The 19,942-nt window shown below is 39.2% G+C and overlaps 1 protein-coding gene across 5 annotated transcripts in view; it reads left to right on the forward strand.

The window, feature by feature from the left end:
* The window catches only part of LOC139616655 (ras-related protein Rab-26-like), a 117,170-nt gene that overhangs the window by 94,444 nt on the left and 2,784 nt on the right, over positions 1-19,942 (forward strand). For all 5 annotated transcript variants that reach the window (XM_071473609.1, XM_071473611.1, XM_071473610.1 and 2 more), the window contains 2 exons: positions 17,616-17,681; positions 19,291-19,347. In XM_071473609.1, coding sequence (XP_071329710.1) covers positions 17,616-17,681; positions 19,291-19,347 — 123 coding nt within the window. The remainder of the gene's footprint in view (positions 1-17,615; positions 17,682-19,290; positions 19,348-19,942) is intronic.

Consider the following 19,942-nt stretch of genomic DNA (forward strand, 5'->3'; position numbering starts at 1 on the left):
TTTATTAGACCAGAGAATTGTATTACCTTCATTACATGACCAGATAGACTGGGCACAAAGCTTTATGAACTGAGACTTAACATGAAAGATCCTCGAACCGTGTGCTGAGACCATATAGCTTTATTATTTAAAAAGTGTTTCAATACAGTCTGTCCTCCAGAACACAGCAGTTTACAAATCAACACACAATCTAATCTTGGCTGCCCAGACATATTCCCTGTATTGATTCAGCTAATTAAAATAAAATAATTAGAAATCAACAACTTTGCAGCATGCAATAGCTTTCTATTGTTCTGACTCATTTAAATAAGTGAGATAAGTTGTGATAAGTTTGCCAATTCCTACTGAATTATCTTTCTGTTCTAGATATGATTGAATTTTATTTGTATCCACAAAGATATTAAAACAAGCCATGAAAGTATAGAAAGTAAAAAAAATCTTGAAGCAAAAGGAGCAAGGTTAGGTCAAAACCAAGTAAAAGGCTGGACTTTGTAAATTGAGGATGTAGTTGAAAACTGTTGTGAAACTGCTGTAAATCTGTGTATGTAATCTTAAGTAGCTAAAGCCTGCATCACTAGATGATGATGTTTAGATGAGTCAGGTGGAACATTACAATACAGTCCTCAGAAGGTTGGATCATTGTTAGTGTGTTGCACGTTGCCATGCGTCATTGATGTCTTTTGGACATAAATGATTCTCTGTGTGAAGCGTTCTTTCTTGCTGCCTGGTAGCGAAGATTCAATTTGTCCCATTAATGAACCGAAAATTGAATTACACATTTCCTGTATAACATAAAAGATGTCTAACATTGTGTTTTGTGGTGTTGCTTCATTGTACAGCTGAGCGCAGCACATTGATTCGCTCAGCCCTTTCATACCTCTCGGCGAGCACGGACCTGCTGCGTGCATGTGTCAGGACTGGACTTAATAGGCAGTCACAATTTGTAATCAACTGACTGCAAATAGAATCTAATTCTGTGAGAGACACTGTGCCATTATAATAGCAATTTGCTAAGGTGCAAGCACATGGCTTTTAAAGGGAATGGAAGATGGCACACGCTCAAAACAGGGCACCCAAGAATAATGAAGAGACTAAGTACAACCCTGTCGAGCCACGTGCCTGGTGCAGCCACCTTTTTTTCCGCTGTTGAAGACTGTGCTGTGATTCAGTCAGAGAGAAAGTTAAAGGCTCATTCACATCTTTGTCATCTGCTGTGCGGTCAGAATAGAGGGGTGTGCCTGTTTAGAGAATGCCCGGCCAATAGTGACGACTCTCTTCCACAGAAAGTAGCTAAGGTTTGTCCAAAAAGTTGCTAGATTTGTTCCTAGATGCTTTTTTTGAGGAAAAAAAAAAATCACTAAAGGGGTCTGAAAAGCAGGTAAATCTAGCAACAAGTTGGTAACATTGCCTATAAATGCTCCACTCATCAAATAATAGTGGTTCGCACCAATTCATTTCGAATGAGCAACAGCCAGTGGGGAAAAATCCAACACTCGGGCAATGGTATAACGTCATCTCTCAGTCAGTCAGGGATATTTGTGTTGATAAGGCAGGCTGAACATCACCGCTCATTCCATTTTTCCTTGAATATAAAACCTCTCACATTTTGCCACCTGGATAAGTCAGTGTTACGACCATAAAATGGAAGCTTTTAAGAAAAATCCATCTCCTCCATTACCGTCCTTCATTGTGCCACTGCTGTCAGAGGGACTGAAGCCGTGCCAGCTGGTGTCACTATGTCATCATACCTGCTGTTTTGCTCTGTGTGGAAATTGTGCCCTGCAGCAGGAGGGGTGGCAATTTTCAGCTGCTTTAATTGATACTGGTCATCAGATAAAATGGCTCTTTCAGAGCAGCAAAGAGGCCGTTAAGGGAAGGAGGTTATTTGCCACCAGTCTCTGCAAGAGAACTATGATGTGCCCATCTGCCCTGACAGATCATTAAAGCGGGAAAAGGTGCTTCTATTAGCTCCAGGTGTGAACAGCGGCTCAAGGAGAGAGGAGGAGGAAGAACGGATGTGAGTGAGAGCAGAAGAGCAGAGGAGGAGGATACGGATATGTTGACAGGCAATAACAGAGGGATGAATAACAAACAAACTTTCAGCCATCTTAAAGAAAGTTTTCCACCCTCTGCATGGTGAGATGGTGTCACCACAGAGGACCTTTTAGCCTCATTTTCTTCTTTGTCCAGTGCTTCAGGCTCTGTTTTATAAAGAAGTCTTTCATACTATAGCTTCCACCTCAGCCAGCTGGGACGATACTGACGCAGGGCGCTTGCATTGTCTCTACAAACTGTCTGTCACTCTGTTGTGCCCTGAATTATTCAGCATCTGAGCTGTGTACATTGTATATTGCAAAAGGAATACCAGACAGTAAAAAACACTATACCCAGGTACGCTCTCAATATGACTCTCTTCCTGTCTCTGGAAGCAGCTTATTATGACCCGTAGTTATGTTTTATTGTTAGGTTTATTTTGTCTCTTGCGAGTGCTGCCTGTTGCCGCAGCCGGAGGGGTACAGGTTTGACTCACCTGTAGCTGTATGGCTTGGCTCTGTATCACCCACTCAACATAATGTCCTCTCAAATTTTTCCAAACTCTTACACAATCCAAAACAAGAAATTAAACATTTCACCCTTTGTGGTGAATATACCAAAATATACCAAAAGTCTATTTTACCTTTTTGGATGAAATGTTTAATTTGTCACTTCTGACCTCCAATTGGTCTTTATCACAGCAGACATTTTTCAACATGTTAAAGCAGGAGAAGCAGGTGTGAAATATTAAAATTGGACTCTTAAAACATATCAGTAGGTATGTGGCCTACTGCTATGTTTTATTCTTAAAAGCCCCTAAAACGGAGGCTTTTGGAAACACTGCTGGCCCCATTTTAGTCTGAAAACTCCGGGGTTGTGTTTTAGTCTGAAGGGACAGTAACTGAGACTTTTGGAAATGATGATGCAAACACCCACATTTGCTTCCTGACTGGGCCTTATCAGTCACGATGTATCCCTCCCTGATTCGTCACACTCCTTTCCTGTTTCCTGTGTACACTGGCACACACATGACCTGTGTTTGTGATGTGATATATGTTAATATGGACAGATATTATTTCTGATAGGAAGTTAAAAAGCTCCTCTGGACGGAGATCAATCTCATTTTAAAACGCTGTAGCCTTAGTTTCAGGGTCCTGGTGTTGTTCATGCTGTCTCATAGTCACACTGTCTTGACTTACAATTATAAGTTACCTGTGTTTTTTCAGTCAAAATGTCTGTGGAGATAGAGATGTCCTCCTATACATTTCCTAATACACCGAAAGACTTATCATAACTCTGTTCTTTATTCTTTGCTGTGTTCTGTTATGTTTCACTGCTGCATTGGTCCAAGTTGACCACTGAGACTGTTGAAGTTTATTATTTGAAACCATTTTGAGTCCCCCAGAGATAAATTAAGAGAGGCACAGCTTGACAAGTCCTTCCCTGCCCCGCTTAGCCTTCCCTCCTTCCTTTATCATCTACACATCCCTCCACCATGCTTGCATAAAGTCAGTGTCTGTTAGAGCGAGGAGAAATGCCCGGCGGCAGGCTACAGATGCCTGCTGGCACACTGCTGCCTAACAATCACTAATGCATGTTAATGAACGCTAATGGTGATGAATGCCACTCTGAAGGAGATGGAGAAATGAGAGGGGCAAATCATTCCCTCCTCTGCCGCCCTCAGACCGGCTCCTCTCTGCAGTGTATCGTTGTTTCCCCAGCCAGGAGACATTTAGGCGAGCAAAGCGTTAACGTCATCTGAGCTGTCAGATGACGTTAAGGAGGCGAGAGACTTAACATTTAAGGCAAGAGGGGCTCAAGTCAAAACAATTCATCTTTTACACTAACATGCTCCATGTGAAATATCAGCTGCTTTCATTTGGATGGTGTAATAGTGTAGATTAAAAGTGTCATTTCTTTACATCCATAAATGACTATTCATTTTTTTCTTGTCCGTTTAAATATATTTCAGTCTCCTGCCTGGGTCAGAGAGTTATTGAGGTGTTTCATGATCATCATCAATCTTTTGTTTATGTAATACACAATGGCAAGTATTTATTGGTGTAAGCCATGGAAGCAGAAATACACAAACTATTTAGTAGAGTGATGAATGTCTTCTTGTCAGAAGCAGTGCTTCAGGGAGACTGTAGGAGTCCATTTAGGTCTCAGCTGCAAATCATTTGTCTGGGTTACTCTCTTAAAAAGCAGCCCAGCTTCTGTGGCACTATCACTCAGAGCAATCATTTGGCATGGATGGGAATCGGACAGATCGTCAAAACAGAACGATTCAGTGTCCTCTATCTGTCAATTAACCTGCAGTTCCTAAAACCCACCATTTAAAAAAGGCGTAAGATTGGTCTGGTGATTAGAGAGCGTCTAAGCAACTAAAAGACTTTGTTCACTGAAAAGAAAAAAACATCAGCTTTGGTCATTTGTTCAAATGAATAAACAGCATTTACCTGACCATGCAAAAGATGACCGTTTTTGAATTAGGTCTGCCTAAAGTAAAGGCAGAAGTAGTGTGATGTTGTTTATATTACTGCAAAACATGACACTTTTACACAGGACACTGCTGTTAGTTACCTGTTTGCCACGTGGATTTTGAACTTTAAACCTGCATTAGGTGATTGTTTTTGGGGTTTTTTTTGTGACTTTCTAGTGGTGCAAAAAGCTGTAAACACAACATTGTCACATTATCACCTTGTTGTTGTAGCACATATGTGAGCAAATACACAGCCAACTGATGACCCAGCTGGTTGCTCATTTTCTCTGTCTGTTTGGTGCTGGGCAGGGAGAGTGAACCAAAAAGCTCAAATTGCATCTAACCAAAGCAATAAGCTGAAACACATTAATTGCTCCATAGAACTGAAGGGAAGTCAGAGTCATGTAATGATTTTCTGTGAGTGGCATAAATGTGCCATATGAATGTCTGAGTGAATAGGTGAATGCGGCTTGTAGTGTAAAGTGTTTTGAGTGGTCATGAAGACAAAAAAAGCTTTATATAAGTGCAGTCCATTTGCCTTGAAATGACATTATTATAAAAATAATGATAAGAACAGCTTGAACCACAGTAGTGGCAGATGGAAAAAATGTTATAAAATTAATTTCTAACAATTTTTAAAGGCAATGACAACTATAGTTTGCAGGACTTGGTGATCTGCTGATGTGTCCTTGAGCAAGACACCCGCTCCAACTGCTTTTTTTGTAACTGAACCTGCGCTTTTGACTGCAGACAAAAAAAAATCCTTCAGCATTTTCATCATATTAGAGTTGATCAGCGCTCTGACAGTGATCCAAGTTAAGGGGTAAGTTGTAAGTTTCATATTGTATTGTATGTTTCATATTGACTGTGCAGATCAATAGCTCTAACCTGGATTAGAATACATTCTCTAATAATGTAATAAAATGTTTCTTATTGAACAGTCTGGCCTTGATGATGCATTAGCTGCAGTTGCGCTCACATCTGTGTGTTTGTTTGTGTGTGTGTGTCTGCATGTGCTGAGTCCCGAAGGCTTGATCGTGCTTGCGTGTCTGTGTTGTACAAACCCAATTAAAGGAATGAGAGAGATGAAGCCTTCATCTGTGTGCCTTCATTCATCTCTCAGTCTGTCCCCGGGGCGCGCACTGGCTTCAGTTGAAATGACCGTCTGCCTACCACGTAGCTGTTACTTAAATGTCATGGCACCACCACACCAGATGGTGATGAGAGAAACTGTCAGTAAATAATGCAGTGATATGAATTCAAATACCACTCATATATAATTAGCAGAGACTCTGGCATTTTAGAAGTGACACATTTCACGTTTGCAGAGGTTGTATGAGGAAACATTTCGTGGACTATTCTGTTCATCTGGTTTGTTACAACTTAGAGAGGTCATGACATGCAGTAATTCTAATTTGTTACCTTGTCACTCATACATCACCTGCAATTTGCTCCCGTGCATGGAACATTATTAGTATGTCAGCTCGATTCCTTCGCTAGATTGCTGCCTGTTCTTGACTGTAGTCATATATGATGCAGCCAGTGGAGTGTAGCTCTGCGGAGTCAAAGCGTCAGAGGAAAAATGATTCACCTGGCTCAGGCAGCTGCTTTCTATGGACATTTCCATTTACTTTGATGTAAAGCCGCAAAGTGACCAAACAGATGGGATGTTTATGTGCGCACAAACATGCACTCAATGAATTGAGGTGGTTCTATAAGTTGCCGTTTGCACAGGTGTTAGATTGCCTCTATGGAAATAACTTTAAAACAGGTGAAAAGAGTTTGAATTTCCTCATTCTTTGTCCTTGTTTTCTGTTATTATTTCACTTTTATAGCTCTAAAAAGGCTCTTCTTTGTTGTGGAGAGCTTGGAAAAAGGGTGGCCATTTCCTCTCCAACATCTCACTGCTCTTTGTTACATAACACATCATTTCTGCCTGCTCACCAAAAAAAGGGCCTTTTATGTTCCTCTGAGTTTGTTGCAACTCTGCAGAAGGAAGCTCTTTACCTGTGAGGACGCTGACAAAGGTCAAAGCCATTCAAACTCTCTCAGAACCAAAATATGATTTGCAGTCTGTCTCTTTCTGACTCTTCTTTAACTGCAAAGCTCCATGAACTTTTATATTATATAGAAAAATCAAAGACGGCTTTGTCATAAATTGAAGTGCTTAGCTGGCCCTTCATTTATTTGGATTGCAAGTACTTTATTATTATCAAAGATTATCCAGGAAGGACAGGCATGTATTAGTTCTATTGTTCACTCTGCCATTACAGTAAAATATTTTAATGAACTGGTGGTGTTCGTGGCATATAAAAGGAAGAAATATTCAAGGTTGGACAGTTTGAAATCCATTGACAAGGCCAGAAGAAAAATGTTCTTTTGGAAAAGCCTCGGGTACAGAGTTTTGGATCCATAGTCCATAAAAATAAACATGCTGCATAAAAAAAGCTGTTCTGAAACGGCAACATCGCCAAAAAAGAAAACATAAAGAAGATTGCAGGGTCTGTGAAGAGACTTTTCTGCTTTAGGGAAACATTTGCAAGCTTAAATGCAGGGTTGTAGACATAAGATTTTGTTTGGAAAGTTTCCTGAAACCTCTGTTTTGTTTTGTTTTTGTTCACGTTTACATTTTTCCCGAAAACATTTCTAATATGATACAGTTTCATGAGAGCAAGTGGTCCTGCACTGCGCTTTGTGCCAGATAGGTTTGCACAAGATGAGTGATCAGACCATCCTCTATGTTGCTGGTCTGTTTCTATATCATTTCTGTTATCAGTCACAGTAACTACTGACAGTAGTTGCAGGGAATATATGTGATGCCATAGGCTTCTTCCCAATTATACTTTTGTTTACTGAGATTTTATTTTATTTTATTTTTTTATTTTTTTATTTTTTTTTTTTTTTGTCAAAGATTTTTTTTTTTTTTTTAACAGAAAAACACTCAAGTTCAACACATATATACAAAAACTCGTTTTTGTCACTCTGCCTCTTTTGTCTTTTTGGAGTGTTTTATCTCTAACTGGCATGAAAAAATGCAGAGGCGTCATTATTTTTGTTGTGGTTACTCTGGCTTTTTATCACAACCCTGCTGTCTTTTTATCATCCAGACAGAAGGACCTTATAGGTTTTGTTTGAGATAGAAAAAGTGTGAAAATGGATTTCAATTATACAGTATGTACGAACAGAATTCTAAGTGCCCTATAAAAAAAAAGTGTAGGTGGCTTTCATGTGAACTCACTATAACACTATAATTTGTCTAAACAAAAATGAATTTCTGTTCAAAACAACAGTAGCAGCAACCCTAATCTGTAAACTCGAAGCAATAGTAATTGATTATCCAGAGCAATGTCTGCGAGACACCACTGGATGAAAGTGATACAGTGAAACTGGGATTAGCAGCATTACCACAAAATGAATTTACAGGTGCAGTGATACAAATATGGTACTAATGAAACCGACAACTTAAAACTATAGCTTCTCTAAAAGGCAAAGATGAATACAGAGATTCTGTGTCTCATTTAGACTGAACCTCTTTTCTACAGAAGTTGCCACAGGCTATAGAATATACAGTGTATTGAAACTGATGGCTGCACATCAACAAGTGAGCAAAGACCCGTTGGAGGTTTCCTTGATAGAACCAGAACAATGACATGCATTACTGCAAGCTTGTAAAGGTTTGGTGTCTTTGTGTTTGCACCAAACAAACAACTTCTTGTACCAGGATCTATTTCTTTAGTGTTAATAAGCCTGCAGCATGTCAAGACATTAGCACTGAATCTGAGATGCTATTGGGTCCATAAAAGCAGAAGAAGCAGCCCTGGATCAAAGTAGAGGTATCTCAGCAGAGGTCACACTCCTCCCACACAGACTGACTGTGTATCCATGTGTCAAAGTCAGTAAACTCTATATATGGCTTTAGGTGTTTTCAGAGCTATTCCACAGTTGTTTTCTAATTTGGAATTTAAAATAACACTTGTTTAGGGACGATGAACACACTTGATGTGAACAGAGATGAGGAGTTTTATTATTTCCTTGCCAGAGTAGAAGCTCCTTTAGACCAAAAAAAAAAACATCTTAAAGAGAGGAAGTGTGTTCGCAAGGACTGACATGAGGACTGACAGGGTATCAGCTTGATTGACAACAAGGCACAGAGCCCCACACGCCCCTCTGACACGCAGTACACATCTCTGGAAACAGTTGGCACGCATGTCACCGAGGATATCACAATAATGAGGACTCTGTGTGTGTGTTTTTGTGTCAGTGCGTGTGTGTATGCATATGCGTGTGCGCTCATGCACAGTCTCAAAAATTGCCACACATCTAACAGCGGAACAATCCTGCCATGAAGTTAGATGGCTTGTGGATCGATTTATTCTAATGAAAATGGAGATAAGTGGCACATTTTCAGGTTAATGGCTTTTGTCTCTTTTCTCTGCAGTGTTGAGACCTTTCAGCCCCCTCACAACGAATCTGCATTTTGCTGGCACTTGACATTTTGCACACTCTATATCTTTCCCTTCATAATATATTGAAAACCTTAAATTATTGATTTCCCTTTTTATATTCATACATTCATAATTCGGAGAAATCCATTTACAATGTTGACATCCTGGCTTGCACTGCCAGGGTTTGTGAACTGATTTCATTTACTCCTTGACCAGTTTCTACTAATGCATCATAAAATTGTTGTTTGCCCTGTAATTTCCTCACTGTTATAGTGGACTGCAGCACATGTCAGTTTCACACACAAGATCTACAAACATGTACCAACAAAAAAAGTAAAAGCTGCTCACCTCATATTGAATCTACATGTTAAATGAAGTACATAACAGTAGACAATCTAAGTTTCATTCATTTTCTTATATGCAAAAAGGCCTAGTGAAAAAGTGGGTTTCTCAAACAGGTCAGGGGTGACACAAAGAAAAATGGAGGGGAGCTATTCAGTGCAGAAAATCTGTTTAATTTGTGCACAAATGTAGCCACTAAAAGCCAAGAAGACCAAATATTAAGATTTTCTATAACACTACAAAAAAACTATGTTCCCACCAAAAAGGTTTAGTCTTTATAACTGATTATTACCCCTTCTGTGTCTGTTAAAAAGCCACATAGTGTACAGTTCTTAGGGAATTCTGCAGTTAAACTCAGCATCATGTCATTTAAAGTTATGCCTTGGTACAGTATGGTATTGAAAAACAGCTTTCTGTCATCCATGTGCATGGCGATACCTTTAGCTGGTTAACTAACACTTTGGTAACTTGAAAAAGAAGAGTCACGTATGCTCATATGCTTATTTGCAGTCTTAGAGCAACTTGGAAACCCAGGCATAGTTTCTGTTGGTTTGGTTTTTCTCCAAAGAAAAGACCTTCATCTCCAAATGCTGTGAGGTGACCTTGTTTCATCCTTAGCTCGTGAGTAATTTTTCTTCTTTTGGCAATGTGTGCTCATGTTTCTTTGTCTCTGTGCCTAAACTGAATTGCAGGAAAATCTGTAAAGTTGAGATTTAAATAGAGAAGATAAAGAAGTTTTCCTTGATGCAAAGCAATCATTTTCTAAGTGTTCGCTTGCAAGGTGAGGTTCTGTTTCACCAGAATGTCCTTTTTACTGTCAACAGACCCTGCCACTTTCCACTTAGCAAAGAACTCACATGTAAAGCCTTTTATCAGGTTTATTCAACACTATGTAAACTTGTCACTGACTCAAAGGGAGGTTCAGGGCCGGCACTTATACTCAACTTCTGCAGCACAAAAACAAATTGGAGGAGAGTGCTGAGAGAAGTGAGGATAGTTCCTCTATACATGTCTCACTCTCACTCATACTCATATTCACCATGACCTTAGCTTTTCAAAGCACATCACTCATCCAGACATGTCTCACACCCATGTTTGCTGGCAGATAGACGTGTCAGCTGCTCTTTTATAAACATAAAAGCCTTTCTCTTCCCTGTGAGGCCACAGAAATCAGCTTACAAGGCCGTTGTTTTCTGTGCTTTTTTTTTTTTTTGTGTTGTGAAGTTCTGTAGCACAGAAGTTGTTTACTGACCTGTCTTTTATTGGAAATATTGTGTTGTGCGTACCTATAAAATCTGCAGATGGACAGCCGCATAAAAAAATCCCACAAATGTCAATAGACGCATTTTAAAATGCTAGAGCAAGCATCATAAATCTTTGTTTTGAATAGATCAAACATAGCTCATGGGTTTGTTTCTGTGGGCCTGCATGAACGTGTGAATACACACAGCCGCGAGTGTGACAGGATCTCTCTGCGTCTTCTTCCTATGTCAGACAGCGACACAGTGTCACTCCGTTTAGCTCAGCTGCCTCGCAGAGCTTAAACCTCCTCTCAGGGGAGAAGTCCTACTTTCTGCCTGCGCTCCTCTGGGTTAGCTCAGTCTGACTCTGCCTGTTGTTGGGAGCAGACTTTTCCACTCTGTCTGTTGGTGTAATACTCTGATCAAAGTTTGGCAAGAATAGCATCGTCACCCATAGCTAATCTGCTCAGACAAAAGTGCAACAGAGGGAAAGTCGGGTCATGTGGAAAGACTGAGTCTCCTTGAGGAAATTCATGTTCATTATTGAACTCAGCAAAGTATGACCTGAGTTATAACGGGATGCAGAGAGATTGTGTACAGAGTGAGGAATGCATGATGTGTTTAGTGTTCAGAACACATTGCGGAATTGAAGGGCAACTGAGAAATGATACACGTGTACCCACATTTGGAGGAAGACAGAGAAATTATTACCTCAGAGGCCTTTTGGATTGATTACTTGTATATTCTCATGCCTAATGTTTGGAATGATGATTTCTTGATTTTTTTTTTTTTTTTTGGGGGGGGGGGGCGTAAGAATTCATTGTGTATGTTATGATTATTGTTTCTTTCCTTTTGCTTATGTACTGCTGCAACCTCCATGAAATCTGGTGTTGCATATTAAGTATTCTGAAGACGATCTCCCCCTAAAAAATACATGCACAGTATACAATATATTTTCTGTACACAACACCTACAAAAAAGTAGAGGGCACAGAAGAGAGGAAGATAATAGTTGAACATGTTTGTTCCTGTGTATTTGCTTTGAGGAAAATTGGACAACAAAATTATCATAGTGTTTTTAACGAAGTCATGATACACAACAATTGCGTGTAGGCCTACCTTCTTTCCAATAACTTTGAGAAATATAAACATGTTTATCCATAATTATATTTTCATTAACAGAAGAAGCACACGTTTTCATGTGTTGAATGTCCAAAGATTTGTTTTTATTTAAATCTGGGACTATATGATCAGAGAGTGGGTAAACAAGACTGCAAATCTGATTTAATTTGATGATTTTTTTTTGAACACCACAATTTTTTGATATTTGTACCACAGACATATTTTGGTCGGTACCAAAAAAAAAAAAAAAACTGAAGTTTGATATCAACCCTGTAGAAACTGATAATGTAATAACCTGCCTAGCCCCTTACCAAAGAAAACTTAGGCATCATCCCTCACTGGCTTCCCACCTACCAGCAGTGCTTGTGTCGGTTACAATACTTGGCCCTGCTGCCAAGAGCTGTGGGTGCCTCAGTCCCACAGTTTGTGGGTGTGTATGTCCTTTCTGTAGCACAAAGAGTTGAAATGTGTGCTAAAAATTTATATTATATACTTACAGAACACTTCATCATCAGTTATAAATTATGAGTTTCTACAAGCCCCAACCAAAACAACAGTTATACAATTTAAGAGGAGCTCTGCCAGATAATCACAAATAAGTTATTCTTTGGACAAAAGATTTAAAAAAAAAAAAAAAAAAAAGATTCCCACACCAACAGCTGACCTGGGTAGTGCAATGTCCCAGAGTAGTGCACAGCCCTGCTTTCTCTTCTCAGTGACAACAGAAGGAAAACAAGGCAACATCAGAAGTACCCTCACATACCTCTGCCGGTGACAACTTGTCGTGCCAATGTCACAATGCAGCTGCCAGCAGCTGTCTGGCAGGCTTTTATCTTTCCTCGTCTCTGATACAGATCCTTTGGTCTTTGTCTTGTCTTTCTCTGTCTGTCTCTCCATCTTGCTGCCTTTTGGCACCCTCTCTGTCACACCTCTCCTTCTGTCTCTCCCTCCGTCACATCACATCTTTTTGCCATTGTCATTTCTACAGTGGAGCAGGCAGCATGAATTTCACTGCTGCATTTGGCATTTTAGCTTTATTAAATTAAATATTTGAGAGCAAATATCAACCAATTATTTCTCATTTTGTTAATATTCACTGGACGCGCGACTAGGAAATGTTTGTTTTAAACCTTTAAACTGACATTTTAATTAATCAGCACTAAAGGGAACAGAAATCAGAGGTGCTATTCATTAAAATAGAGCAGCCGAGCTTGCTCGGCATAAGTTTTTTTGCTCCTTACAAACAAAACAAACTTTCAGCTGCATCTGATTTGCCAGACTATTTGGGGACTTTAACGCCAGGGCAATGAGCAGAGAAATTTATTGCCTCCTCTGCTTCCATATCACATTGTCATTGACATTTGGCTCCCTGAGTATTTGACCAGAGACCTTGGTATTAGTCTTGAATAAAAGATGAACCCAGCCCAGGTCCTATAGCCGTGTCCACTGAGGATACTGGACTTACTCAGAGCCTGGTATTTATCTGTTTGAAGCCCTATTGATCTGAATGGTCAGATAAATAAATATATTTATTTCATTGCATCTGTTTCTTTTGAAAAAATAAATTTATGACACCTAGTGTCAATGCCACCTAGTGTCAGGACAGACACAATACCACACTGACACTTCAGACACAAGAAAACAGTTAAAAGAAACAGCAGTGTGTCTAATATTATGTACATTTCCAGGTATATAAATGGTTGTTCTTCATGACTTTAATGGGAACTACCTGTATATAAGAGAGACATCCAGCTCTGGGCTGCAGCAACTTCACGCAAGGACATGTAGAGAGAAACAGCCCAATGTTTTGGCCTTGCCAGCCTGCTTAAAAAATAAAAATTTCTTTCATCAACTCCACAATGGTCTTGTTTACATGTTGCATTTTGTCTACAAAACCTTAATTCAACAAATCATCATTAATCATGAATAAATATGATTTATCATGTAAATGCTATAATTAAGGTTTAGTAGGTTTAGACACTACAGGGCTTGATAACATGACGGTTTGGATTAAAATTACTATGTTTGGATAGGGGAATCATTTTGGTAATGGTTTAAAACAAACTATTTTCAGAAGCAGGAAGCAAACGACAGTCTCCCATGGCAACGTCTGATACTTTGTGGATATGGCTATATCAAGCGCTTTGTATGAAAACAAGACCGAACTCCTCACTCAGCAAGTATAAATGTACTCATTTGAACATATTCACTCTGTCATTCAAATGATAATCAAATTTATTGCCATCATCCATTTTTCTGTCTGTTGAGCCATTGCACGTATCATCCGTCTCCTGCGATGAAAAGATAACAGGAGGCTGTAATTCTCCAGGATGGAGGTGACAAGTGGCATCATCTGTGAAATGACCCATGGGGGGGGGGGGGGGGTATAAGCAGCTGAATGATCTAATTACAAGCTATGGTTCATCAGCGGTAATCGCAGCATATGGAGACAATCACTCAAAGGCAAGCTGTCAGTTTAGGGAGGATATTTTATTCTGTGGAGGTTTCCTCGGACTCGTTGTTGGGAGGATGAAAAGAGGGAGGTAGTTGAAAAATCACCTTCTATTACAAATTTAATGAATTTTGAAGAATTGACACAAGGTACTCCTCTTGTTTTTGGAAACACTGGAACAGATGTTTGTATGTATTATGATAATTTCTGTTGTTTATATTATCTACTTTTAGTTTTATTTTTGTAACTGATATGGACCTATGTGTCTGGAATAAAGTAAAATAAAAATAATAAATAATTGCAGTCAGCCTAGCTGAGCAACATGTGAACGATGGCAAACATTTATAAAGAGTTGAATTATGTATGAAGCAAGTAATGAGCCACATGCAAAATGTCCCTCTGTTACATTTCATCCATGCAACCCAATCTTTTTTCCAAATGTGATTCAGCAACTAAACAGCTTTTGTATAAAACTCTCTCTCTCATCATTCAGTCTACCTTCTCACATACAAAAATTATAGTCATAATTTAAAATTTTAAATCAGATGTGAATTCAAACACGGCACTGTTGTGCACCTTAAATTAAAACCTGTATTAATAAAAGGTTTCAGTGTAAATATTTGACTTTTCACTTCAGTCGTGTTGTTCCAGAGGAGAGACTAGAGTCATTTTAGAGTAAAATCTAGTCTTGTCCCTCGTGAGCATGAAGCCTTTCAACATCTTTTGTTAAAGTGAGTGACTTATTGAATGAGTTCAGTTTGCAGTGTGATGGCATGGTAGAAGAGTGAAATGCAAATCTTTTATTTATATGCACCTTTGCATGTGAGCATGGTCATGCAATGCTAATCATGTGAGTCTGTAGAGGGCCATGCATCATTCTGTTGGATGTGGAGTGGCTGCTGCAGAGATTGACTACAGCTGAAGACCAAAACAGACATGGGTGAAAGAAAGTTTTGAAGATCATGAGTTACTGTGTGATGTGAGTGAGGTCTAGACTGCCTGAGGAGTGTTGACGTGGAGCGTCCTTCACGATTGTGTAAGCAAGCACAGAATAGAGGACAATGGAATATTGTGGAGGTTACTGTTCTGGAAGAGTGTTTTGCATTTGTATGCCTCCACGCTGGTGGCAGCCAGGGCCAGAGGCATTACGTTTTTGGGTTGTGTGTCTGTCTGTCTGTTCGTCCAGAGTTGTTTTCAGCTGTATTTTGATTGGTTTGTGTATAGTCGTATTCATATTTGTTGGTTGCTATTTAGCTGAATTCTGGTTGGTTGGTTTGTAGCTGTGTTCCGATAGCTTGACAAAAAAAAAAAAAACAATCAGAACAAGGCTACAGGCCACAGCTACAAATCAACCAATCACAACATGGCTATAAATCAACAGAATCAACCAATTAGAGCGCAGCTACAAATCAACCAATCAGAACAAACCAACCAGTCAGAACATGGCTACAAACCAACCAAATCGACCAATTAGAACACAACTACAAGTCAAACAATCCAGACAAACCGGCCAATCAGAATACGGCTACAAACCAACCAATCACAATATGGCTTTAAATCAACAAAATCAACCAATTCGAACACACCTTCAAATCAACCAATCAGAACAAAGCAACCAATCAGAATGCAGCTACAAACAACCAATTAGAACGCAACTACAAATTAAACAATCAGGACAAACTTACCAATCAGAACACGGCTACAAACTAACCAATCAGAGCACAACTGCACAAAATACATTTTTAGCCATAACTCAAGAATTCACACAGCAATTACCAAAAAGTCTTACACAAATGGTTAATATTTTAACCCTAAAATTTGATTTTTATTTTGTTATCAAATTTGTTGCTTTTTTTCATTTTTTTGCTGCACTAATTGATTAATCAGATAATCATTTCATTCCTAACAGTACATTTGAATACAGTTCGAACAAGACTACAGCCTTGCTGATGCCACAGTGTAGTTTTATTAAGGCACAGCAGTGCTTTGAGCTAATTGCTAACATCAGCATGCTAACATGCTCAAATGAACGATGCTAAGGTGCAAATTTATAGAAAGTTATTTGGTTATAAATCAAAGCACTGGACAAATAAAAAAATCACTTCATGATGGCGCTAGATGAAAAGTGATTCCAAAGTGCAATTCAACCTGAGAAGAAGTGTCTGTACCAACTTTCATGGCAATCCATGCAATAGTTGTCAAGACATTTTGCTCAAAACCACAAATGTTAAGTAGTGGTGGAGCTAGGGGAAAAGTCAGGGGACCCCCAAAGTCATTAGGATACATCATCTGAGTGTCTGTACAAAATTTGCACCATAAGGCTCCATCCTCCATGGACCATGAATGCCTGTACAAAAATTTTGTGGCTGTCCATCCAGTAGTTGCTGAGATATTTCAGTCTGGACCAAAGTGGTGGACAGACCGGCTGACATTGCCATCACTAGAGCCATGTCATTAGTGTGGCTTAAAATGTCCATCTTATTTCAGTTTCAGTATTTATCATAATAATACATAACATTGTAACTGCAACCCAGGTTAGCATACCAAGAAAGTTCATATCAGCACATACGTGCTGTATACAAGATTTCAGCTGACACATGTCTTCCTTAACCACATTTTTTCACTGTCATCAGGCAGCAGTTCCAACTCATTTCCTATCTCATCTGTTATTTAACATGACCTTTGGCTGGAGGTGATCCTGGCAAAATCCCTTCACAAAGGCAGAGTCATCAGCAGTATTAATTAAAAGGGAGCTGTCAGAGGGGAAACATCTGTGGAGCAGGACCACTAAGGGAAAGGCGGATTGATGACCAGCCAGTCAGAAATCCAATGTGGAGTAATTCACTGTGGGCGCAATTAAGCTTTGTGCTGAGATGAGGGATATAATTTCAGCAGGAAAGTTTGCAGGTGTATGTCCGTGCTGATTAATTGTTCGTTAACAGTGAACAGTGGGTTCAGGTGCTGTCAGAGCTCATACAGTCAGACGTGCTGTTTGTTCCCTCATAGTGCTTTATCTTTCCCCTGTGTACATGCTGTAGTTAGAACAGGATGGCGCTGACAGTGTTGATTAAACTGATGATGATCCACTCTGATTAAAGTAACACTCTTTCTCACAGTATTCCTATTTCTTGCATACTCTCTCTTGCTTTTAGTCCCTTTATCTCTTTGTCCTTGCTTCAGTTTTTTTCTGTCTAATGTGTCTGCACATTTTTACATCCTTTTGCCATTTTCATCTTCTAAATGCTGTTTGCTCTCACTTTCCTGCTCCTCTTTATTTATGTCTGTAGATTTAATGCTCAGGCTCGTCCTTGTCAAGTCCCAGACAAGGTTTTCTTTTCCTGAAGCCCTTTTTGTGTGTAATACACATTTCTCCTTTCTTGTTTCTTATCTCAGGTCCTTATTTATTTATTTGTAGGTTTTCATACTCATGTCTTTATGCTTGTCTAACAGCTACTTGGCTTCACTCTCTTTTATCTCTTTGTCTTGTGTCATTACCAGGCATGGCTGACTGAGATCCATGAATATGCCCAACAGGATGTGGTGCTCATGCTGCTTGGAAACAAGGTAACCCTCCTGGCACCGGATGTCAATATAACATCAGAACGACATTTGACTCTAACCACTCTAAAGTCGGTCTGATGTTAAATTTTGGTTGGAAATGAAAATTGTGTTGACATCAAAACCCAACATTTGCTAACTGACATTGTGATGTTTAGCTGATGTTTAGTAGAGGTTGGGTTTTGCTCATGACTAGAATGTCAACATTTTTATGTCAAGATTACCTTGACATGAGACAGCCAGTGTTCGTCAGTCCTTAGTATTCTACGTCAAATTAACATTGACATTAGACGTTGTCTTTACATTGAATTTTGGTCACCCAACATCACAACCTACATTCAACCAAATACCAACATCTAATGATGTCAGTAGCCGGCTTCGTGCCTGCTTGGAAGGCATTATGGGAAATATTTGTGACTGCAGGGAGAGACACAATAGAAACAACCAATAATTTGTATACATACACACAAAATGCTATTTACTTCTATATTTCCTGTCTTATATTCCCTGACCTTTCCAGACCTAAATTATAATTTTGCTAATCTTAGCTTTAATTTAGGCAAAGTTCTAGCATTGCAACTTTGCAGTAGGACCAAATTGAACAGTGATGAATTAAGAGGATAGCTCTTGCACTATTTTATATTTTCCTATTGTCAACAAATATCATGTAAAGATCAAAGGTTACTGATTAAAGTATTGCCTGTGTAGCCAAGACTTGATTTATCTTATTCCAACTGTATATGCCATAGCCCTCCATTGTTGTTCACAAACTATATAAAATGCATAAATGAGTCACACAGTTACACTGTGGCATGTTGCTTCATCATTTTATTTTGAATCAGTGCCACTTCCCCCCTCTTGCTAAATGAAACATTCACTTCGACACCATTTTCATGGCGAAAATATTCACAGAGAAATGCACAATTTACTTGTGTTTGAGTGACATTTGCTAAAAGCTCAGGCGTTTTAGGAAATAATTTGGCCTTTTTTATAAAACTGATATGCACATATATGATATATGATACAAATGATGTATACATTTGTCAGTAGGAACAAATGGACCCAAATGCACCGTGGGTCGAGAGGACCGTAATTTCAATTGTGCTGTATGTCCTGTATGTGTAGCACAATTGACAATAGAATTGACTTTGACTTTGACTTTTGACTTTGACTAAGAGACCAATGGTCTGTTGGTTTTCACGGATCTGTCAACCATAACAAAAATGTAAGATATCACCAGACCTATCCTGTATGATGTTTGTATCTTGAAAAATATTGGAATATTGAAAAATACATTTACATATAACATAATTGTCAATCTAATTTGCAAATGTCATTTTTTTTCTATAACTGCCATTCACATCACTCCCTGTGCACAGAGAACAGATGTCTCTGCCTTGGAGCTCTGTCTAGTTGCAGTCCCTCACACTCCACATCAGCCCTTAATTAGCAACATGAGAGTCCATTTTTACTCATTAGCTGCCATCAGACCTGAACACCAAGAGAGGCTTGTGTGCAAACTGTGGACAAATAGCAAACAGATCTCCACAGTTGATTTATGTAGTATGTGGTTTTAGTACTGATGTTTGTGACCTTGTTCTCCCTGTCTCACCAGGCTGATGCCACTCACGACAGGGTGGTGAAGAGAGAGGACGGAGAGAGGCTCGCTAAGGTGAAGCATTGAAAGGAGCATACGCAGTTTTCACTGCCTAGATGCTGCAGCTGCTATGATGAGAATCTGTACCCAACATACCGAGAAATTTTTTCAACACATCTTTTAATTGTAGTGAAATGAAGATCCCCCCGTATGTGACGGTAACTGATTGGATTTCTATGGCAGATGAGAAGATTATGAATATTATAGAACGGTTTGGATTATCCAGGGATCAGTTTTCATTTTCACTCTTGCTCTTTATCTCAGATTTGTCTGCCCTGAGGAAAATGTACCTCCTGCAAACCAAAAAGATAGATAATACAAAGCAATGCCACAAACCTCAGATGTATTGTGCAGATAATGAACATTTGATTATCAATATTTACTGTGTAAATTCCTGCCTCGTGGGTCATCATCTATAAAAATTTTACTAGCTTCTGCAGAGCATCATGTCAGTTGTAATCAGTTTCATAGTCCTTGGTTTGGTGAGCTACAAATACAAACACTGAACAGGAGAAAACATTTATTTTTTATCAATTTCCCTGACTGTTGCTTCACAGCATGGCACACAAAACAAACAGCAAACTGCCAAGCAATTCTCTCCTGAAGTGGG

This window comes from Trachinotus anak, unplaced genomic scaffold, assembly GCF_046630095.1.
Source record: "Trachinotus anak isolate AG129_WGS33_773 ecotype Australia unplaced genomic scaffold, CSIRO_AGI_Tana_v1 ptg000003l, whole genome shotgun sequence".
NCBI lineage: Eukaryota > Metazoa > Chordata > Actinopteri > Carangiformes > Carangidae > Trachinotus > Trachinotus anak.